Source organism: Chlorocebus sabaeus, chromosome 19, assembly GCF_047675955.1.
Source record: "Chlorocebus sabaeus isolate Y175 chromosome 19, mChlSab1.0.hap1, whole genome shotgun sequence".
In the NCBI taxonomy this organism is placed as follows: Eukaryota; Metazoa; Chordata; class Mammalia; order Primates; family Cercopithecidae; genus Chlorocebus; species Chlorocebus sabaeus.
The window spans coordinates 27,102,255-27,122,482 of NC_132922.1; the positions used below are offsets into that span (position 1 = coordinate 27,102,255).

Below are 20,228 nucleotides of genomic sequence, written 5' to 3' on the forward strand. Positions count from 1 at the left end.
TTTATGTTTTGCATTTAACTTGCTTCATTTAGCTTTTCTCAAGCGGGGCAGTGAACTTGCAGTCTTCTCCCGTAGGTGTATAGTGGCACTTTCTCCCAGTGGGCAAGCTGCCTATTATGTTCTTCAGTCTAATTGGATAGTTTGTGTCTTGTTGAGTTGACTCTTAGTCCTTAATATTTTTGGTTGCTATATTGAGCAGAATCTTCTTGTTGTTCATTATCTTTTCCATGTATTCCTACGTTGCTGGCTCATAGGAACCCTATTGATTTTTCGTGTTTGAGTCTGAGTGCTTCACTGAGTTCCCATTATCGCTTGTTTTCTGTCTGGCTTGTTTGATTGTGTTTGGGTAGATGATTGTGTTGCCCCCAGTCGATGGTAATTTGGTCCCCTCATTCGTTGGTGTTTATTCTACTTTTTTGCTCTTTCTGGCCTTGAGCCCTGGAGATTATGTCATATTTTAGAGCACCATTAGCAGGTCCTTGTCTTGTCCCTGACTTTCACAATGACTCTGGTTGCATTTAATAGTCTTTATCATGCTGGAAAATAATCCTCTGGCTCTCACATGTTGGGTGTTTTGACCAGGAGGCATCAGCTCAGGCTTTGGACCCCCATATCAGCACCCTTAGGCACCCTCGAACCCCAGTGGCCTCCTGGTAAAGGGTGCTGGCTTTCTCTAATGAAACACGGGCCCCATTTTCCTGGCAATTAGGATTTATAAATTGGGGGAGGTGTTGATCTGTGTTCAGATACTACACCACATTCCAAGGGCAGTTTCAGGTATTTCTGACCCCACACCTGTTGGTTTAACCTCAGAGAGTGGCAGCTGCATGTGTCAAGGTTGGGAGGAGCCACTGCCAGTCCTGGGCTGTGGCGAGGTTAGAGCCCAACGGGGCACCGGGCAGCAGGTGCTTCCTGCAGGTGTAACAAGCAGCCCACCAGATCTGTGAATTCACAGACAGACTGTGTTTCCCCATGCACCAGCACAGTGATGAAAGAGAGATCCCAGGCATTTAAATAGGTTGTATTCTAGGTCAAAAAAAAAAAAAGGAGCTTTGCAAAAAGCAATGGCTTCCTTCCAAAGAGAAGCTTTTAAAATAGAAGTAACAGTTCAGTGTGGTGTTCTCAGAACTCTTCCATGTGCCAGGCACTGTGCTGAGTGTAATATGCACATCAGCTCATTTAAGGCCCACAGTGCCGCTGAGTGGATGATGTGGTGGCTGAAGCTCATATAGCTTACACATTGGCCCCATCAGGGCACCTGGGGAGGAGGGACCTGATAGAATGATGACTTTAGCGTTGCCTGGCTAGTTGCCTCTGTTGTGGTCTTGGCTCAGGCCCTCCTCCACTGAGATAGTCCCTCCCTGGCAGTCTGCCCCTTCCTTGCTGAACCCCCTCCAGAGCCCTGGCACTGGATGGGCACAGTGGCTCTGGGGAGAGCTGACAGGTGTTGGGGTCCCTGTCTCACCTTGGCTGGCTCTGCAGCCTCATTCCCAGCGTCCCTACTTTATAAATGGGGAAGGTGAGGTACAGAGGTGAAGCCTTTCTGAAAGCTCCGTGACTGGTGACATTCTCTGCTGCCATTGCCCACAGGCCATCAGACTGCCCTTCCAGGCACCTCTGGGCTGCATGGGACCTATGCTGTGCTGGGGCTCGTACTTCCCTTTCTTTTGCCGCCCCTCATCTGTTTTCCTTCAGTTGTCCCTGCTCAGGCCTTGGGCCCAGATGTGCTGAGCTCACCGTGCACTTCATCTGGCTTCTTGCTGTACTAGGACTCCTTGCTCCGGCTGAAGGACTATCGGCAGTGTTTTGAGTGTTCCGATGTGGCTCTGAATGAGGCCGTCCAGCAGATGGTGAACTCAAGTGAGGCTGCAGCCAAGGAGGAGTGGGTGGCCACAGTGACCCAACTGCTGATGGGTATCGAGCAGGCCCTCTCTGCCGACAGCAGTGGCAGCATCCTGAAGGAATCATCCTCCACCACTGGCCTCGTGCGGCTCACCAACAACCTCATCCAGGTAACCCCTGGCTCCTTCTCACCCTGCTCTGCCCCAGTAGGTATGTCTCTCTGACATCCCTCTTCTTCAGTAGTTAAGCTTTCATTGCTAATTAGGCACCCAAAGGGGACATGATGGCTTCTTTGGCTGGAACTTTCGGGATCTGAGGAGGGGTTTGTGTGCAGACTGCAGACCTTCCTGGGGCTGGTTGGATCTCGGGATTAGAGTCTATGTAGCACTTGGTGCCACAGGGTTCTTCCAGACCATCCACCCCAGAGGGGAAGAAATAACCTCACAGGGAGGCACTGGTCTGCCTGCAGCGAGTCAGAGGCAGAATGGGAGCCAGAGCGTAGGCCGTGATGGCTCCAGCATCCCATGCCGTCCTGGCACTTCCAGCTAAGGAGTGGTCACAGCACCCTGCGTTGTCCAGGAAGTCTTTAAGGCAGAGAATCTTCCTGTGAAGCACTCTGGGCTGTCTCCTCAATTCCCGCTCAGACCTTCAGCAAGTCCTGCCAAATCTATATCCTTACCCCTCCACCCTTTGTTTCTCCCTCTGTCTTCATATTTCTGCTATAGTCCAAGCCACTGCTACTCTTGCTTGAGCTGTGGCAGCACACTCGCCGCAGTCTCCTCTGCCCCTCCCAGCCACTGTCCAACCACAAAGGCACCTTTCCAAAACAGATGTGAATGTGCTCCCCCCTCACTTAAAACCCTTCATGTTCCCTCCAGGTTGTGTGTCACCTAAGGTACACTGAGCCCCAGGCCTGTCTCTCCCCCTGGTCTTGTGCTCCCTTGGCTGCAGCCCTCCTGGGCTACCCTCTGGGGTCCCTGCCTGCATGCCTGTCCTCTGCCCCCACTCCTTGCCCTCCCTGAGTGTTGGACACACCACAGCCACACACCTGGAAACTTTCAAAAGGCTCTCCCCTGTCTGCCCCACCCCTCCTCTGTAAGCCATTGTGGCTGCATCTGTTCTCATTGCAGCAGCCATATTGACGCTTTGCACTTGTATAGCTTGCCCATTGCTCTCTTCTCTCTGGGCTCTCAGCTCCCCCATGCCCTGTTCACAGGATGCAGCACATAGTAGGTACTGAGGGTGTCAGTAACTGCATGTGGCATAGAGGGTGGTGTGACTCTATCTTTGGACATTATGGGCCTCTGTCCGATGACATGTTGAGGATCTGCTAGGTTACAGTGCCTACATCAGAACAGTGGGGGTGGGCAGGTAGCATGTACCAGCTCCCCAAGAGGCCTCCTGCCTCCCTTCAGTCTGCCCTGAAGGCTTACCCTGCTGTGACACTTCTGCTGTCTCCCGCCCCTCACTGTCAGGTCATTGACTGCAGCATGGCCGTGCAGGAGGAGGCTAAGGAGCCCCATGTCTCTTCAGTGCTGCCCTGGATCATTCTACACCGGATCATCTGGCAGGAGGAGGACACCTTCCACTCTCTGTGCCACCAGCAGCAGCTCCAAAACCCAGCGGAGGAAGGTGCACAGGAAGTGGGCGCAGTGGGGATGAGCTCCAATTCCCATGTCCTTGCCCCTGTCCTCTGCCCTAGGGTCCTGGACCTTATCCAGATGTTGTGAGTGGGGCTCCATCCACTCAATCCAAGCATTTTGCTTGCGCCTGGACAGAGGCAGAAGTGTTCTTGGTTCTTCCTTAAGGGAGCTTACTGTGCAGTGGGCATGGGAGTCCTGGGTATGTGAACGTTGCATGTTTGGTGCAGGTGGCAGCATGGAGGGAGTGACAAGAGGTTACTACTTATGAGGAATGCTGACACTGCTCCAGGAGGCCTTGTACCCACTAGCTCCTTTAATCCCCATGACACCCCAAGGGATGGTAAGCCGAGGGCAGCATAGAGCGAGCACAGGTTCCACATCCCAACTGTCACTTCTTAGATGTGTGACCTTGGGCAAGTCATATAACCTCAGCCTCTATTTCCACATACCCATATTGGGAATAGTAGTATCTACCTCAGAAAGTTGTTCTGAGGATGAAATGAAATAATAAAGCCATGAATCACCATGGTGAGTCAATGCCTGGCTCATGGTGGGTGCTGAGTGATGAGAATCCAGGGAGGGCCTGCCCTAGACCCTTAATGGAGATGGCCCTGGATCCATGGTCAGTGCAATGGTAGAAAATGTGCTGGATTGAAGAAACAACAGTACGACAGCTAAATGACACTTAAAGGAAAGATCACCTATAATCTTATCAGAGAGATCTTTTTTTTTCTTTTTCCATTTTTTGTTTTCTTGCATTTGCTGTCCAGACTTGGCCTAATGCACACCTAGTTTGTGTGCAGTTGTTATAATAGTATGTGTCTATCGATGCTTGTATTCAATTAACTTAAAATTAAGTTTATTGAAGATTTTTCCTCAATAACTTGTGAAACAAGAAAAAGTGGAAAGGAAAGAGTCATCCCTATTCCAACTGCTCAGAGAAAACCAGAGTTAACATATGGTTTTTCTCCTTCCCTTCACACTGTCTCTCTAATTTTATTCACTGTTCAGAAGTTCATCAGCTGCTGACGACATGTCAGGGCTCTGTGAATAGGATACCTCTGGCCTTGACAGGTTTGTGGTGGTGGGAGACAGATCAACTATCTAACAGCATCAGGCTGGTGTGGTGGACTGAGAGGAGGCCACCTGATGCTGTCCATGGGTGTGGGTGTGGGGTGAGTTGAGCCCTGATGGAAGAGCAGGGGCAGAGGAAGACACTGGGGAGGCAGAGTGGGGCCAGGGACTGAGCAAGCCTTAAATCAGACAGGAGACCTGGGGCATGGGGATTGGACAGGGGAGGAGGGGCCAGATTGCAAAAGGCTTTTATTCCCTGATTTGTAAGGCTGTTGCTCCGTTTTGCTCCATTGTTTTCATCATGCTGATGAGAGGTGCATGCTCTGTTGAACCGTCCCCGCTGCTGAACCCTTAGTTTGTCCCAGCTACTCAGGAGACTGAGGCGGGAAGATTGTTTGAGTCCAGGAATTGGAGGCTGCAGTGGGCTATAATTGTGCCAACTGTACTCCAGCCTGGGCAACAGTTAGACCCTATCTCTTAAAAAAAATTTCATTCTTACAGGTCATGCCGTGATGAACACCTCATGCATGCCTTTTTGCTTCTACCCAATTGTTTTTTTAGGATAAATTTCTAGCAATGTATATCTTTAGTGCTCTTGACAGTTATTACCTCTGGTACCTTATTGTTCTCCAAAAGGATTTTAGTGGTGAAAAAAAAATTGAAGTTTACAACTATAAATTTTGTTATTTTTCTTAGAAAAGTAACACAAAAAAGACTTCTGGATTGAAAGTCTCCTTTCCCTCAAAATTAATTATGCAAACAAAAATTAGTTTTCAAAAAAACTGCCAGCAAGTAAACACAGATAGAGGAATAGTCAAATACCTTAAACTTTGAAAAGTGCATCAAAGAAAGAAAGAGAGAGAGGAAAGGAAGGAAAGGAAAGAGAAAGGAAAGAAAAAAGAAAGATTCTGGTGGAGTAGCAGTAGGTGTGGCTTTGTCTCTGCATGTCCCTCAGCAGGAGAACTGAGGGAAGATAGCAAGTTGACCAAATCCTGGGAAATATTATTAATATTCTCATTTGTGGAGAGTGGCATGAGGGGAATGCTCCTCCATCCCACCCTTGGCCTTGGCAGAGGCAGGAAGAGCCACAGGATCCTGCCATCTTCCAGTGTGCAGACTTAGCTGAGGGAAGGGGCTCTGGGATAAAACGCACTATGGTTGGGTGGTGAGGTGCCTGGTGAGGATATTATCACCCAGGAAAAATAATAGTAGTTATCACATACTGAATTCTCTGGAAGCAGATACTAAGACAGGGTTTATTAGGAAGGCAGAGGAAGCAGGATTGGACTTTTGAGCTGACAAACAGAATGAAACAAAAAGGAGAATTGTAGAACTGAGGAAAACACTGCAAACTAAATCTCACCGTTATGAAGTCATAAATGCAAACAGCAAGGAGCAGAATGAGTACGACAAATTGAAACGGTTGCAATTAAGAGCCAAAAGCAACAGGGCATGGTGGCTCACTCGTGTGATTCCCACACTTGAGGAGGTCAAGGCAGAAGGATTACGTGGGGCCAGGAGTTTGAAGCCAACCCAGGCAACGTAGTAAGACCCTGTATCCACAAAAAGTAAAATAAAATTTAAAAAAAACCAGGTGTGGTGGTGGCACCTATAGACCTAGCTACTTGGGAGGCTGAGAAGGAAGGTTGACTTGAGCCCAGGAGTTGGAGCCCAGGAGCTGAGCTATGACCGTGCCACTGCACTCCAGCCTGGGCAAAAGTGAGACCTCATTTTAAAAAAAAGAAGAAAAAGTACAAAATAAATTTCATGAAAGAAAGTTATTTCTAGTGACTTCTGACATGTTCTGTCCTGATCCACTCTAAAAATGCTAGTTATAAGTCATTAATGGGTTATGGCCAGGAGTTTCAAAAATACTGAGGGACCTTTATAAACAAACAATACCTGTAGTGGTAAACGAATGTGTAACTGGAATTCAGTAGTTCTTTTTCCTCCTGTTTTACTCTTTTTCTTCTGTATTATTCAGGTAGACCTAAATCTAAGAACTTTTAAGGCCAAGCGCCATGGCTCATGCCTGTAGTCTCAACACTTTGGGTGGCCGAGGCAGGAAGATCACGTGAGGCCAGGAGTTCGAGACCAGCTTGAGGAACATACTGAGACCCTGTCTCTGCAAAAAATCAAAACATTAGCTGGGTGTGGTAGCTTGCGCCTGCAATCCCAGCTACTCAGGAGACTGAGGCGGGAAGATTGTTTGAGACCAGGAATTGGAGGCTGCAGTGAGCTATAATTGTGCCAACTGTATTCCAGCCTGGGCAACAGTTAGACCCTATCTCTTAAAAAAAAATTTTTTTTTTTAAGTTAAGAAATGGCATGTGTAGTATGGGTTCCATTGTTATAAATTACTTTTCTCTCATTCAAAATGCATCAGATATGCACAGAAGGATGCTTCGACTGGAGGTTCACCAGATGTCAGCATTGGTTCTCTCTGGGCTAGTATTTTGATGGATAAAGTGTGCTCCTTTATATTTTCCTACATGGCTTGAATTGTGTTTTGATAAGCGTGTATTGCTTTAGTAAAGCCATTCAAGTCCCTACTTATTTAAAAAGGCAAAAAAAAAAAAAAAAAAAAAAGGAAAAGAAAAATCTATGGTCATGTTGATAAAGACAGCAAAGCCTGAAAAGAAGAGACTGAGCCTCGCAGCCCCTGCAGGCACACAGGTTCCCACACTAACTCTGTTTCTGTTGGCCTGGGCTTTCCCTAGGGATGTCGGAGACGCCCATGCTCCCATCCTCCCTCATGCTGCTGAACACAGCCCACGAGTATTTGGGCAGGAGGTCCTGGTGCTGCAATTCAGATGGGGCTCTGCTGCGATTCTATGTAAGTGCTTCCCCCTGGGCTGCAGACTGCCAGTGCAGGGCAGGGCTGTGGTGGGAGGTGAAATGGGAAGGGGACAGATTCATGTTGGTACGCCGAGCTTGCTCGGCCTTCCCTCAGTGGGCCCACTGTGCATCTTTGACTTAACAGCATTACTTAGTGTAGTTACTGAAGCTTGTCAGAAAGTTCGATAAGACTTTCTTGCCAGAAAGTTCCCTTGTGCACCTGATCCTCAGGAAGCTCTGGAACTCTTGAATAGCAGATTGATTTAGATCCAGTAGTCCTTATTGAGTTTCTTCCTAGTCAGGCACGGGGCTAGGCCTTGTAGTTGTAATTTCAGGAGTAAATAACCACATGCACCACTGCCGCCTTCTATTGAGTCCTGTTTGCTAAGCATGACTCACAATGCCAAGTAGTAGTTGCTCATTCAATAGGTATTATTACATCCATTCAGTTAGTAAATGATTAGTGAGAGCACATACACTTCCTTGCACTTGTCAGTTGTGATTGACTGGAAGTAGTTCCCTGGGTTTACTGGGGATAAGCAGCATGAACCCTGTCTCCAATCTCACTGTTGAGTAGGAGGCCAAGCAGCATGCAGACCAGTTACAGAGCACCTGGTGTTCTTCATATACCAAGACACGGATGTCAAACCCAGCCTATAATATTTATTCATGAAGTTCTATTGGAATATAACCATGTCCATTCATTTACATATTAACTGTGGCTGCTTTTGCAGTAGAGTGGCAGAGTCCAGTAGCTGTGATGGAACTGTATGGCCAGCAAAGCCTAAAATACTTAGTATCTGGCCCTTTAAGAAAGAGTTTGCCATCACCTGCTCTACACCTTCTCTTCAGGGCACAATACCTGCCCTTTCACAACTGCACCCTCCCTCCCAGTCCTCACCATCTTCCTGTGCTTTCCCCCCAGCGCTTATCCTCCAGCATGCTGTGTGATACACTCTGCTCCACTGAAATTAACTTCAGAGAGAGTAGGGGGTTTTGCTAGTTTTGTTCACTGTTGGATCCAAGTACTTAGTACAGCAACTGGCACATAGTAGGTGCTTAATAAATATGGGTTAAAGTAGAGTATGCATAGGTATAGAGCTCATGTATGTATAGAGCTTGACAGTTTGCAAAACACTTAGGCTGAGGATGTGATTCGTCCAGGAGGCCCATCTGGCCGAGGTCCCTGTTGCTGGTTAGTGTCTGAGGCAATTTCCAGCCCCAGCTCCAGATACCTGAATGTCTCCCCTACCCTGTGAGCTCTGAGGGTCTTTGAGATGCTCACCCTGGGTCAGCTCTACCCTCCAAGACTATTTTTGGAAGAGTTTTTCCAGGATGAGTCTGTAATGCTGCCAGGACTCAGCCACTCCCTTTTTCTGCCTTCCCTCTGCCAACCAGAGAGTGCAGGGATGGTCTCAGCTTCCATAAGGTCACCTCCACAAGACCATCCTCCTTATGCTGATTGGGAAGAATGAGTTAATACCTTAGGCTAGCTTGGGTGGGAGTGGTGCTAAGAGTGAAGAGGTGGGCTGAAGGGGCAATAAGATGGTCCTATTTCGTTTTTCTTAATCTATGTCTTTTCTAGTGGAGCATGAATTCTAGCTGCTGATATCTGCTAGTGAATTTGAGGGAGTAGAAGTGAGTTGAGCACTGTTGTGTTTCATTTTATAGTTCCTGATTTTCCTGCCCAAGGCCCAGCCTTTAGATTTCTCCAACCTTTGCAGCAGCTTTCCTGACCACCGTGTGCCTTCTGCCTGCCATACTCTTCCTCAGCTTCTGCATGACTGGTTTGTTGTTTCCTTCCTGCCTTTTCAAAGAGACTTTTCTCTCTTGCCACATGCTGTCATGTCTACTGCTGGGGACCCCCACCATTTGTTTCTCTCATGTGCCCCTCCCCCAGCAGATAGCATCCCTGGGACTAGGGACCTTTTCAGTCTTGCTGTTTGAAGCATCCCTGGGGCCTGAGCAATGCCTGACAGACTGCTGCCCAGTTGATACTTCTTGAATGAGTGAATGAACAAACATAAAGACATTCATTCATTTCTCTAGAGATGCTTGCTGAGCACTCGTGATCTGGGTGCCATGGGGGTTATGAAGGTCAAATACTTACTTCATTACTACCTCTTCTCCTTGCCCCAGGCTCATGGTCTGCAGGTAAAAGGATTGCATTGTGAGAGTGATTTGAGGCCAACATCAGGGAAACCTTTTGTGTGGATTGTTTTCTCTTCTTAGATAGAATGGATATGTTCTCCGAGAGATATCCTCTTGGATCTCTTCTTTTCTTATTTCTTTTCATATATTCTACTTGGGTTGATGGATTCTTATCTTTTCATCTCCACACAACTCAAATGACCCGTGTGCTATAGAGCCTTTATTAACACCTGGATATTCCCTCTTACATTGTGTGCCCACCCTCCTCTGTGTACCGCACCCAGATTTTTTTTTTTTTTTTTTTGAGACAGTCTCGCTCTGTCGCCCAGGCTGTAGTGCAGTGGCCGGATCTCAGCTCACTGCAAGCTCCGCCTCCCGGGTTTACACCATTCTCTTGCCTCAGTCTCACGAGTAGCTGGAACTACAGGAGCCCGCCACCTCACCCGGCTAGTTTTTTGTATTATTATTATTATTTTTTTTATTGAGACGGAGTCTCGCTCTGTTGCCCAGGCTGGAGTGCAGTGGCACGATCTCTGCTCACTGCAAGTTCTGCCTTCCGGGTTCACGCCATTCTCCTGCCTCAGCCTCCCGAGTAGCTGGGACTACAGGCGCCTGCCACCACGCCCAGCTCATTTTTTGTATTTTTTAGTAGAGACAGAGTTTCACCGTGTTAGCCCGGATGGTTTCGATCTCCTGACCTCGTGATCTGCCCATCTCGGTCTCCCGAAGTGCTGGGATTACAGGCTTGAGCCACCATGCCCAGCCACACACCCAGGTTTTATATGTGTTGACAATCTGCTGTATTTGCCACAGATTTGTCTTCTGATAAAAATAAGAGTTAACAAGAAAACGTGCTCTTCATTACCCTCTCTCCCTCACTCTCTTGAAGCTGGTGTATATCTTTTTGTCCATGTTTTTTTATACCTAATTATATATCTGTATGTCAGTAAATAGTATATAGTTACATGAGTTTTAAAATTTTACATTTTAAATATCATATAGTAACCTCTTGCAGCTTGCTTTTATTTATTTTAGTGTACTGAGATACAGTTACATCAATACAAGTACATCTAGTTTATTCATTTTAATTGCTTTACAGGGTTTTATGGTGTGAGTATATCATGCTTTTAAACTTTTTAGTATGGAAAATTCCCAACATTGTTAAAATAGAAAGTATAGTGCACTTGCATATACTGAGCACTGGTTAGTCATTATTATTCATAATGCACGTCCACTCCCTAACCTACCTTCCCAGTCATCCCACATTATTCTGAAGCAAATCCTAGACATTTATATTACTTCATCTGTAAGTATTTGTTATTATATTTTTAAAAAATAAACTTTCCTAATGATGGCATTAAGGTTATTTATGCATTTTGGGAGTTATAAATGATATTATGGTTAACGTCCACCAAGAGGTTGTTTTATGTATACATGTGAGAGTTTCTCTTGTGTAGATTCCTGTAAAAGGAACTACTGGATCACAGAGTATGCACATTGCTAACTTTAAAAATTTTATTTTCAGATTATTCTCCATTTTGATAGCAGTGTGGGAATTCCTGCACGGCTGTGTCAGCCCTAGGTAGAGTAGACTTAAATGTTGATGCCCATCTGAAAGGCATGAAATGGTATTTCATTGTTCTTTAAATGTTGCTTTTAATAATTTATAATTACTAATGAGATTGAATATCTTTTTGTGCCTGTTTACCCCTTGGGTTTCCTCTTATGTAAATTGCCTGGTCACGTAATTTGCCCATCTTTCTAGTGGTTTGTTTTTCTTTTTCCTGTTGATTTGCAGTTTTTTTCTTAAGGTACTCTGAATTCCAGTCTTTTGTCTGATATATAATTTTCGCCAGTTTTACATGCACATATTGTGTCTGTGTGCTTAGTTCTATTTCTATTTCTGTGCACCTTTGTGTGGGGTATCTTTTAACTATGTGTATGGTATTTGTTTTACAGAATTTTAAAATTTGAATGTCAAATTTGTTAGTCTTCTCCTTTGAGGTTTGTGATTTTTTGAAGGGTGGGGGTACTTTTACTTCCCTCTCACAAAATTATATAAAGATCTCCTCTACAGTAATCTACTAGTTTGCTCTTGTTTTTCATGTGTCTGTATTCCATCTAAATTTTATTTTTGTTAAAAGATAAGGTAGGAATCCAATTTTACATTCCATACGCATGGCCAGTTGGTTTGTACCATTTTTTGAAGAGTCTGTTCTCTGTGCTGACTTGTAAGTCACCTCCTTTCATGTTGGCTCTGTTCTTTTTATTGGCATAGGAGTCTTGTCTGTTCCTGACAATACTGAATTGTCTCAAAGACAATACTGAATTGTCTTTGAGAGATTTTGATACCTGGTGGGGTTAACCTACTCAAGTACCTCTTAGTCTCTTGACTATTCTTGGCCTTTTCCTCTTCTGTAGCATTGTAAGATCAGTCTGTAATGTTTTGTGATATCCAACCCCCTAACACAAACCCGCCATTGGAATTTTGATTGGAATGACATTGACTTCACAAATTAATTTGCAAAAGAATTGTCATTTTTGTATGGTTGAATCTTTCCAGTCGTAAATGTGGTATATCTCTCTGTTTATTTAGGTCTTATGCTTTCATGTCCCTTAATTCAGCTTAATAATTTTCTCCATAATACTTTTTTTCTTTCACTCTCATTTTTTCAAAGTATAGCTGTAAAATTGTATATATTTTGTTAGATTATTGCTTAGGTTTCAATTGTTTTTGTTACTGTTATAAATAGATATTTAAATGTCAGTTTTTCTCTTTGATTTTTGTGGGCATGCAGGAGCATTAGTTTTTTAATAATTTTTTCTTATGCACAGTTCCTTTGTTTATTACTTCTGTTAATTTTAGTGGGTGGTAGACTTGAATTTTCTATGTAGACAGTCATATCATTCATGAATAACTATTTTTTCCTTCCTTTTCAACCCTTATAGTTTTTTTTCTTTTTTTCCCCCCTTATACCCTTTGCCAGGGGTCACCAAAGCTTTTTCTGTAAAGGGACAAATAGTAAATCTTTGAGGCTTTGTAGGTTCTAGGGTTTGTGTTGCAACTACTCAGGGCTTCCGTTGCCTCAGAAAAGCAGTCGTAGATATTACGTAAATCAGTGGCTGCAGCTTTCTTCCAACAAAACTTGTGGATGCTAAAATTTGAATTTCATATAATCTTCATGTGTTAAGTTTTTTCTGTTAATTTTTTTTCAATCAGTCATTTAAAAATGCAGACATCGTTCTTAACTCCGAGGCCTACAAAACAGATAAGGGCAGGATTTGGCCCATGGGGTGGTTTGCCACCTGTGATCTAGAACTCTGTCTCTCTTTTATAAATTCTAAACTACTCTTTCTTTAGTGATTATAGGTCCATTTAGATTTTCTCTTCTCAAGTCAATTATATTGTTGTAACAGTTTCCACTTAGAGCATAAGGCTGTTCATGGTTTTTGCTTATGCTTTAAAAAGTTCTGTTGTACCTCTAGTTATGCCCCTTTTTCATTGCTAAAATAGTTTGTGCTTTCTCCCCCCACCTTTTAAAAACCAGTCTTTCATGAGGTTTGTATAAATTAGTCTTCAAATTACCAACTATTGGTTTATTGATCCATTGTTTCTTTGCTTTCTAGTTCATTACCACTTTAATATTTCTTTTTACTTTCTTTGAATTTACTCTGTATTGTTTCTAACTTACTGAAGCGAATGCTTATTTTAGTATTCACTCTTTTTTATCTTTTTTCTATTATTTTTATTATTTTTAAAAATTTAGGGCCAGGCGCAGTGGCTCACGCCTGTAATCCCAGCACTTTGGGAGGCTGAGGCAAGTGGGTCATCTGAGATCAGGAGTTTGAGACCAGCCTGACCAACAAGGTGAAACCCTATCTCTACTAAAAATAAAAAAATTAGCTGGGCATGGTGGCAGGCACCTGTAGTCCCAGCTACTTGGGAGGCTGAGACAGGAGAATTGCTTGAACCCAGGAGGCAGAGGTTGCAGTGAGCCGAGGTCGTGCCACTGCACTCCAGCCTGGGTGACAGAGCGAGACTCCATCTCAAAAAAAAAAAAAAGAAGAAAATTCGTTTTCTTCTCAGAGGGCTTCCTTGATTTTATTCTCTCTTTTTTTTTTTTTTGAGATAGGGTCTTGCTCTGTTGCCCATGCTAAGAGTGCAGTGGTGCAATCACAGCTCACCGCAGCCTGGACCTCCTGGGCTCAAGCAGTCTTCCTGTCTTAGCCTCACACGTAGCTGGGACTACAGGTGTGCACCACCATGCCTGGCTAATTTTTAAATTTTTTGTAGAGATAGGGTCTCACTTTGTTGCCCAGGCTGGTCTCAGTCTCCTGGGCTCAAGCAATCCTCCCACCTCAGCCTCCCAAAGTGCTGGAATTACAGGCATGAACTGCTGCACCCAGCCAGTATTCACTTTTCTAATACACGTATTGAAGACTATAAGTTTTCCCAAACACATCTTTATCTGCCTCCCATATGTTCTGATATTTGGTGTTTGCTATTTTTATGTAATTGATTTCTAATTTTATTGGATTGTGTTCAGCTGAGGATATAGTATGTATTATATCTAGTTTTTGGTCTTTGTTTAGACTTGCTTTTCATCCAGTTTTGGCAAAAATCTCATGGATGCTTGAAAATAATGTGTATTTGCTAATAGTTGGGCATAATAATAGCTGTCGGCTCTCATATTCATAGATGTAACTTGTTTACTATGTTGTTCACATCCTTTCTGATCCTCATTTATGTTTTGTCTGAGGGAGATTCTTTTAGCCCTAGTGAGATTTATCATCTCATGTTATAATTATTTTTTATAAACATTTATCTAACTTTATTCTCTCCATTGGAATCTGAACTTCTAAAAAGCAAGGACTATGTCATACTATGTCTATTATAAGAAAGTATTCAGTAATTATTCATTGAAGAAATGAATGACTAAATAAATGAGAGAAGTTCCCAGGAGGCAAATAATATCTTCTTCTGGTGGCTGGTAGAAACTGGCTAGGTATGCTAGAAGAAAGGCAGCTTGGTAAACGCATCAGGAGGCTCCTGCTGGGCCCAGAGGTGGGACCACCAGAGGTGGGACCAGAATAGCTCCTATTAGGATAACAAGACTTTTCTGGGAAACAGGTATTTTTGGAATCAAGTCATGCAGGAGCCCAACAGACATAGCCACCTCAGGTTAAAAGAGTTGATAGAGTGGTGGTCTGTCTGGCGCCCTGCTGTAAAAGGGAGGCAGTGGCTACAGGCCCTCACCTCAGGCATCTCTTCTGCCCACAACAGGTACGAGTACTCCAAAAGGAACTGGCTGCATCCACCTCTGAAGACACGCACCCTTACAAGGAGGAGCTGGAGACAGCCTTGGAGCAGTGCTTCTACTGCCTGTACAGCTTCCCCAGCAAGAAGAGTAAGGCCAGGTACCTGGAGGAACACTCAGTCCAGCAGGTGAGGGTGCTGCAGTAGGCCCAAGGAAGAGGGAACCAGGAGGTGTAAGCTGTCTTGAAGGATGTCATATTTGTCAACAGTCATCTTGGCAGTCCTGCTTGGAGTTGCATCAGAAGGAGGAGAGAAGACGGTCTGATGGAGTCTATCAAAGGACAAGGGTTTTTCTTGCAAAAACTTATTTTCATAAATGTTGACTAACATTCAACAAATGTTGACTAGTATGTAGAGCCAGGTATGGTGGTGCATACCTTGAGTTCCAGCTGGTCTAGAGGGTGAGGGTAGGAGGCCAGAATTTCAAGACTGGAGTGCACTGTGATTGCACCTGTGAATAGCCCTGGGTGGCAGAGCAAGGCCCCATCTCTAAAAAACAAACAGCAAACAAAACTACCCTAAAACCAAAAAATGTACCATGGCAATTGTCGATAGTTTATTTCCATTTTGGATATGAATAATTCCTTAGAGGTTTTCCATTTTTGTGTTGTTTTGTTTTGTAGAGTGCTATTGAGTATATTGTCTAATGGCTCCTCAGTACTGTCAGTTATGTCTGATCTTAGGGATTCAATCCACTAAAATGTAAGCTCCTTAGGACAGAGCCCCTGCTGTGGACCCCAGACCTAGGGCCACCCTCCCTGGAGTCAGCTCTCCTTCAATAATTTGTCTACCGAGTGGAGAGGGTCTGTTGCTGGCCGAAGGTCCCCCCGCATGATGGAACCCACCTTCTGGCTTAGCCACGTGGGCTTATAGAGCGCAGCTTGTAGTTTCCAATGTCTGTCTTTCTGCAGACCAGCCTTATGCTTTTCAGACACTTGGATGTGGGGATTATAGTGGGCATGCAGATTTTTTTTTTTTTTTTTTTTTGAGATGGAGTCTCACTCTGTTGCCCAGGCTGGAGTGCAGTGGCACGATCTCGGCTCACTGCAACCTCTGCTGCCCAGGTTCAAGAGATTCTCCTGCCTCAACCTCCTGAGTAGCTGGGATTACAGGCGCCTGCCACTGCACCCAGCTAATTTTTGTAGTGCAGATTTTTTTTTTTTTAAAGTATAATGGGGATTTGTTTTAGGCTCTCCAATATGCCATAACCTCATTTACTTTGGACAAAATGCGTTTCTATGGAGGAATGTGTTTTTCCCTTTTCATTTACCCTGATTGTGTTATGAATCTGCCTTCTGTCTTTTTTTCAAGGTGGATCTTATATGGGAGGATGCCCTGTTTATGTTTGAGTATTTTAAGCCCAAGACCCTTCCTGAATTTGACAGCTACAAGACCAGCACCGTGTCTGCTGACTTGGCCAACCTGCTGAAGAGAATTGCCACCATTGTGCCTCGCACAGAGAGGCCAGCACTTAGCCTGGACAAAGTCTCTGCCTACATTGAGGGAACTTCAACTGAGGTGGGCCCACAACCTTGAGGAGGTGGGGGACCGGGCTGGGTCACACTCTTCCCCTCTGCCACTGCTGTATATAGTCCTTTGCTTCTTTTTCTGCTCTGTACCAGACGGAGGGGCAGGGGAAGCTGGAGAGTCTGTCCTGTGACTAAACAGTCCTGGGTTTACTGGTCACATCTGAGTTCTTGACTTCACCTCCCCTCATACTTTTCCTCTCACCTGCCAGGTACCCTGCCTCCCGGAGGGGGCTGACCCCTCCCCTCCGGTGGTGAACGAGCTTTACTACCTCCTGGCTGATTATCATTTCAAAAACAAGGAGCAGTCCAAGGCCATCAAGTTCTACATGCATGACATCTGCATCTGCCCCAATAGGTCAGTGACCAGAGTATGAGGTTAGGCTGGCTGCAGGGATGACTGGGGTGACTCCAGCTCAGCAAGCTCTTCAGTGGGCCACTTTGGGGTTTCCCGGCCCGTTGCAAAGAGACCAGGGAAAAGGGAATGAGAGGGTGGTTTAGCACTTTGCCGTTGTTAGGAAAGGCAGGTTTTCCATGAAAAGAAGAGCAGAGGAGAAGGCCTCTTTTCCAAAGTCCTCTGGGAGGGTTATTGGTAAAGGGTTATTAGAGAAGGTACAAGGTGTCCATCTGGACCCTGGTGTGCAGGGCAAGGAGGCGCAGCCTGGCTCCATCTTGTTGGTTTTGTGCTGCCTACTTTCACAGCCCCAGGATGTGTACTCTTGCTGCTTCCACTGCAGGCTTCTTAACTGTGGTTGTCTTCTTGGGGACAAGTAATAGAAAAACTCAAGCCAGAGTTCTCTTTTTTGCTCTGATGCAGTGCACTGTTAGCGGTAGCGATTATCATGATGGTGCATGTAGGAGAGCTCATTGCACATGAAGCTCATGCTCTCTTCCTGTGGAGCCCTGTTTGGCTTTCTCTTAAAACGTAGTGATTGCGGCTGGGTATGGTGGCTCATGCCTGTAATCCCAGCACTTTGGGAGGCCGAGGTGGGCGGATCATGAGGTCAAGAGATCGAGACCATCCTGGCCAACACGGTGAAACCCCGTCTCTACTAAAAACACAAAAATTAGCTGGGTGTGGTGGCGGGCGCCTGTAGCCCCAGCTACTTGGGAGGCTGAGCCATGAGAATTGCTTGAACCCAGGAGGTGGAGATTGCAGTGAGCCGAGATTGTGCCACTGCACTCCAGCCTGGTGACAGAGCGACACTCATTCTCAAAAAAAAAAATGTAGTGATTGCCTGGAGCCTCCCAAGGAGCCTTCTACATTCGTGAAGTCTGATGCACTCGATTAAGAGGGAATATTTTATCATACCTAGGAGGTAAGCCTTGGGTGAAGGTCAAAAGGAGGCTACCCACTGTGGCTGACCTGTGTCTAAAGGGTTCAGAGTAGCATCTGTAGGCACACTTTCTGGAAGGACTCAGAGGCCAGGCTGTGATAGCTGCCCTTGAGCCATGGGTGAGCACAGAACCACCCTAACTCAGGGCGAACCAGAGAATTCCACCTTGTCAGAATCCATCTGGCCAAGGAGAGAAGGGACTGGGTGTGAGCGGAGAAGCCAGTTTGCAAGACTTGTGTAGCTTGTGTGAAAGGTTCTCACAGAACTACTTTTGCTTAGCCTGTGGTTTCTTCCAGGCAGGGAGCCATGTGGCAGAGCCCTGGCTGTCCTCTCAGGGTGACTGGGAACCAGTGAGAGAGAGCAGCCCTATCTGTGCTCAGTCTGGCTGAGTGCTCACTGCGCCACAGTAAGGGTTTCCTCCTCTGTTCCCCTACTTCCACATCTGAAAAGTGAGGGTGATAAAACCCACCTGTCTTTGCATGGCACCTCTCACCTGACAGCCCTGTATTCAACAGAATGAAGGCTCATGGCAGCTTAGCTGGGCGTCCTTCCAACCTTCATACCTCCCTGTTTAGAGGGTATCAACCCATCAGCCTGGCCCATTAGACAACCCTGCCACAGAGGCGGGGTCTCCTGTGGGATTGGCCCCAGTGCCAGGAAAGCCCTTGATGGCTTGATCCTGGGCTCCAAGCCTTGGCCACCTTCATTCTGGCCTTAACTGGCAGGTACCAGGCGAGACTTGGTGCTTAATCTGGTCTTCTGTGCTAGCAGTGCATTAAGGACGATTGGCATGTGGGAGGGTGGCATCTGTCCGCTTGATTGCTGCCATTTCTGTTCTTTGTACTAGCATTCAGCAAATCCCAGACTATCAGGTGCCCAGAGATCATCTTAGTCTTGGTGTCTCTGTGGCCATTCGTCCTCTCAGACAGGTTTCTGTGTTCTCACTATCAGTTTCTTTCAGGTGGTCTCAGAATCGTAGGGTCTCAGGTGGTCCCTCACTTTTCATTTTACTGCTGAGAACTGAGCTGGAAAGGGCAGGGTCTGCTCAGGGTCCCAGAGACAGAATGGGGTAGAAGCTGGGTTACTGGGGTCCTGAGGTCTCTGCTGCCCATGCTTCTGGTTGGCAAATGTGCTGATGGCAGGCTCTGCCCGCACAGAAGTAGGTAAGGTCACACCTGGCTGAGGGTCTTCCTGGTGCTTTGGCTGGACCGCTGCTGACTTGTCTTGTAGACCACTCCTTTTTCTCTCCACCAGAGCTGTTCTGTAGGCAACCCCGCAAAGCAGGGGAACAGAGTCCAGGAGCTCATCCATTAGAGCAGCTACTGCATGCCTATGAGGTGCTGAGTGATTAAAATACATTTTGTCTCATAATGCCCACAGCTCTTGAGGTAGGTCTTCTTAGCCCTGTGTCACAGGTTAGGAATGAAGGCTCAGAGACATGGCTGGTCTAGGTCATGGTCATGGCATTAGTGAGTGTCAGAGTTGGGCTCTGAGCCCTGGTGTGGGAAGACAGTTTCCATGGTGTCCATTTGCCTGTCCACTAGCCTATCATTATCTTCCATGCTTTTCATGTAGTAGTGTTTTTAGCTGTGTTTTTAGTAGTGCTTTTGTTACCACCACAGGTTTGATTCCTGGGCAGGCATGGCTCTGGCCCGGGCCAGCCGCATTCAGGACAAGCTGAACTCCAATGAGCTGAAGAGTGATGGGCCCATTTGGAAGCATGCCACGCCCGTCTTGAACTGCTTCCGTCGGGCCCTGGAGATTGACAGCTCCAACTTGTCCCTATGGATTGAGTATGGCACCATGTCCTATGCCTTGCACTCATTCGCCTCACGTCAGCTGAAGCAGTGGAGAGGCGAGCTGCCCCCTGAGGTCGTGCAGCAGGTGAGGAGTGGGTGCTGCAGATGGGCCTGCCATTCTTTTGTCCAGACAGAGTGCCCTCAGGTCAACGAAGCTCTGTCTCATTCGTACTTTATACTTGTCCACACTTCCATGCTAGGAGCTCACTGATGAATCTCCTCATGAAGCTCAAGCCATACCATGGTCAGTGACAACTTGGTCCCTGGTCTTTGGACACCCAGTCTAGTGTAGACAAATTTAGGGACAGGCTATTAGACCCAGCTGGTCAGCCATTAGTTACAGTGTAGTTGAGAGATAAAGAGGGGAGAAGTGTTGGCCACCAAAGGTAGCTATTTCTTCCCTGTTCCCTCAAAGGAGCTTGTTGGGTCCTTGTAAGATTCTTGAGCTTAGGTTGGGATTTTTGAAGTCTCTCTTGGTAGGGGATTACCCTAGTGCAGGATGCCGAGTCTGGCCCTTAGGTCTCTGTTCAGTAGGGTACCCTTGGCTCCTTGAGATGGAAGTAAAGGAGCCATACTGACATGTTTAGGCTAGTGCAGCGGTAGCAGTAGTGCAGTAGCACTGCATCCTGGAAGAGGATAGGGGAAAGAAGTGTCAGCACCGCCTCTTCTTCAACATTGCCGTCTTAAAAAAAATTCCTCTT

At 46.0% G+C, this 20,228-nt stretch overlaps 1 protein-coding gene across 7 annotated transcripts in view; it reads left to right on the forward strand.

Moving 5' to 3' along the window:
* The window catches only part of CABIN1 (calcineurin binding protein 1), a 161,658-nt gene that overhangs the window by 49,090 nt on the left and 92,340 nt on the right, over nt 1-20,228 (forward strand). For all 7 annotated transcript variants that reach the window (XM_007975151.3, XM_007975152.3, XM_037995408.2 and 4 more), the window contains 7 exons: nt 1,770-2,012; nt 3,318-3,474; nt 7,280-7,395; nt 14,833-14,994; nt 16,177-16,383; nt 16,604-16,749; nt 19,351-19,612. In XM_007975151.3, the coding sequence (XP_007973342.1) occupies nt 1,770-2,012; nt 3,318-3,474; nt 7,280-7,395; nt 14,833-14,994; nt 16,177-16,383; nt 16,604-16,749; nt 19,351-19,612 (1,293 nt within the window). The remainder of the gene's footprint in view (nt 1-1,769; nt 2,013-3,317; nt 3,475-7,279; nt 7,396-14,832; nt 14,995-16,176; nt 16,384-16,603; nt 16,750-19,350; nt 19,613-20,228) is intronic.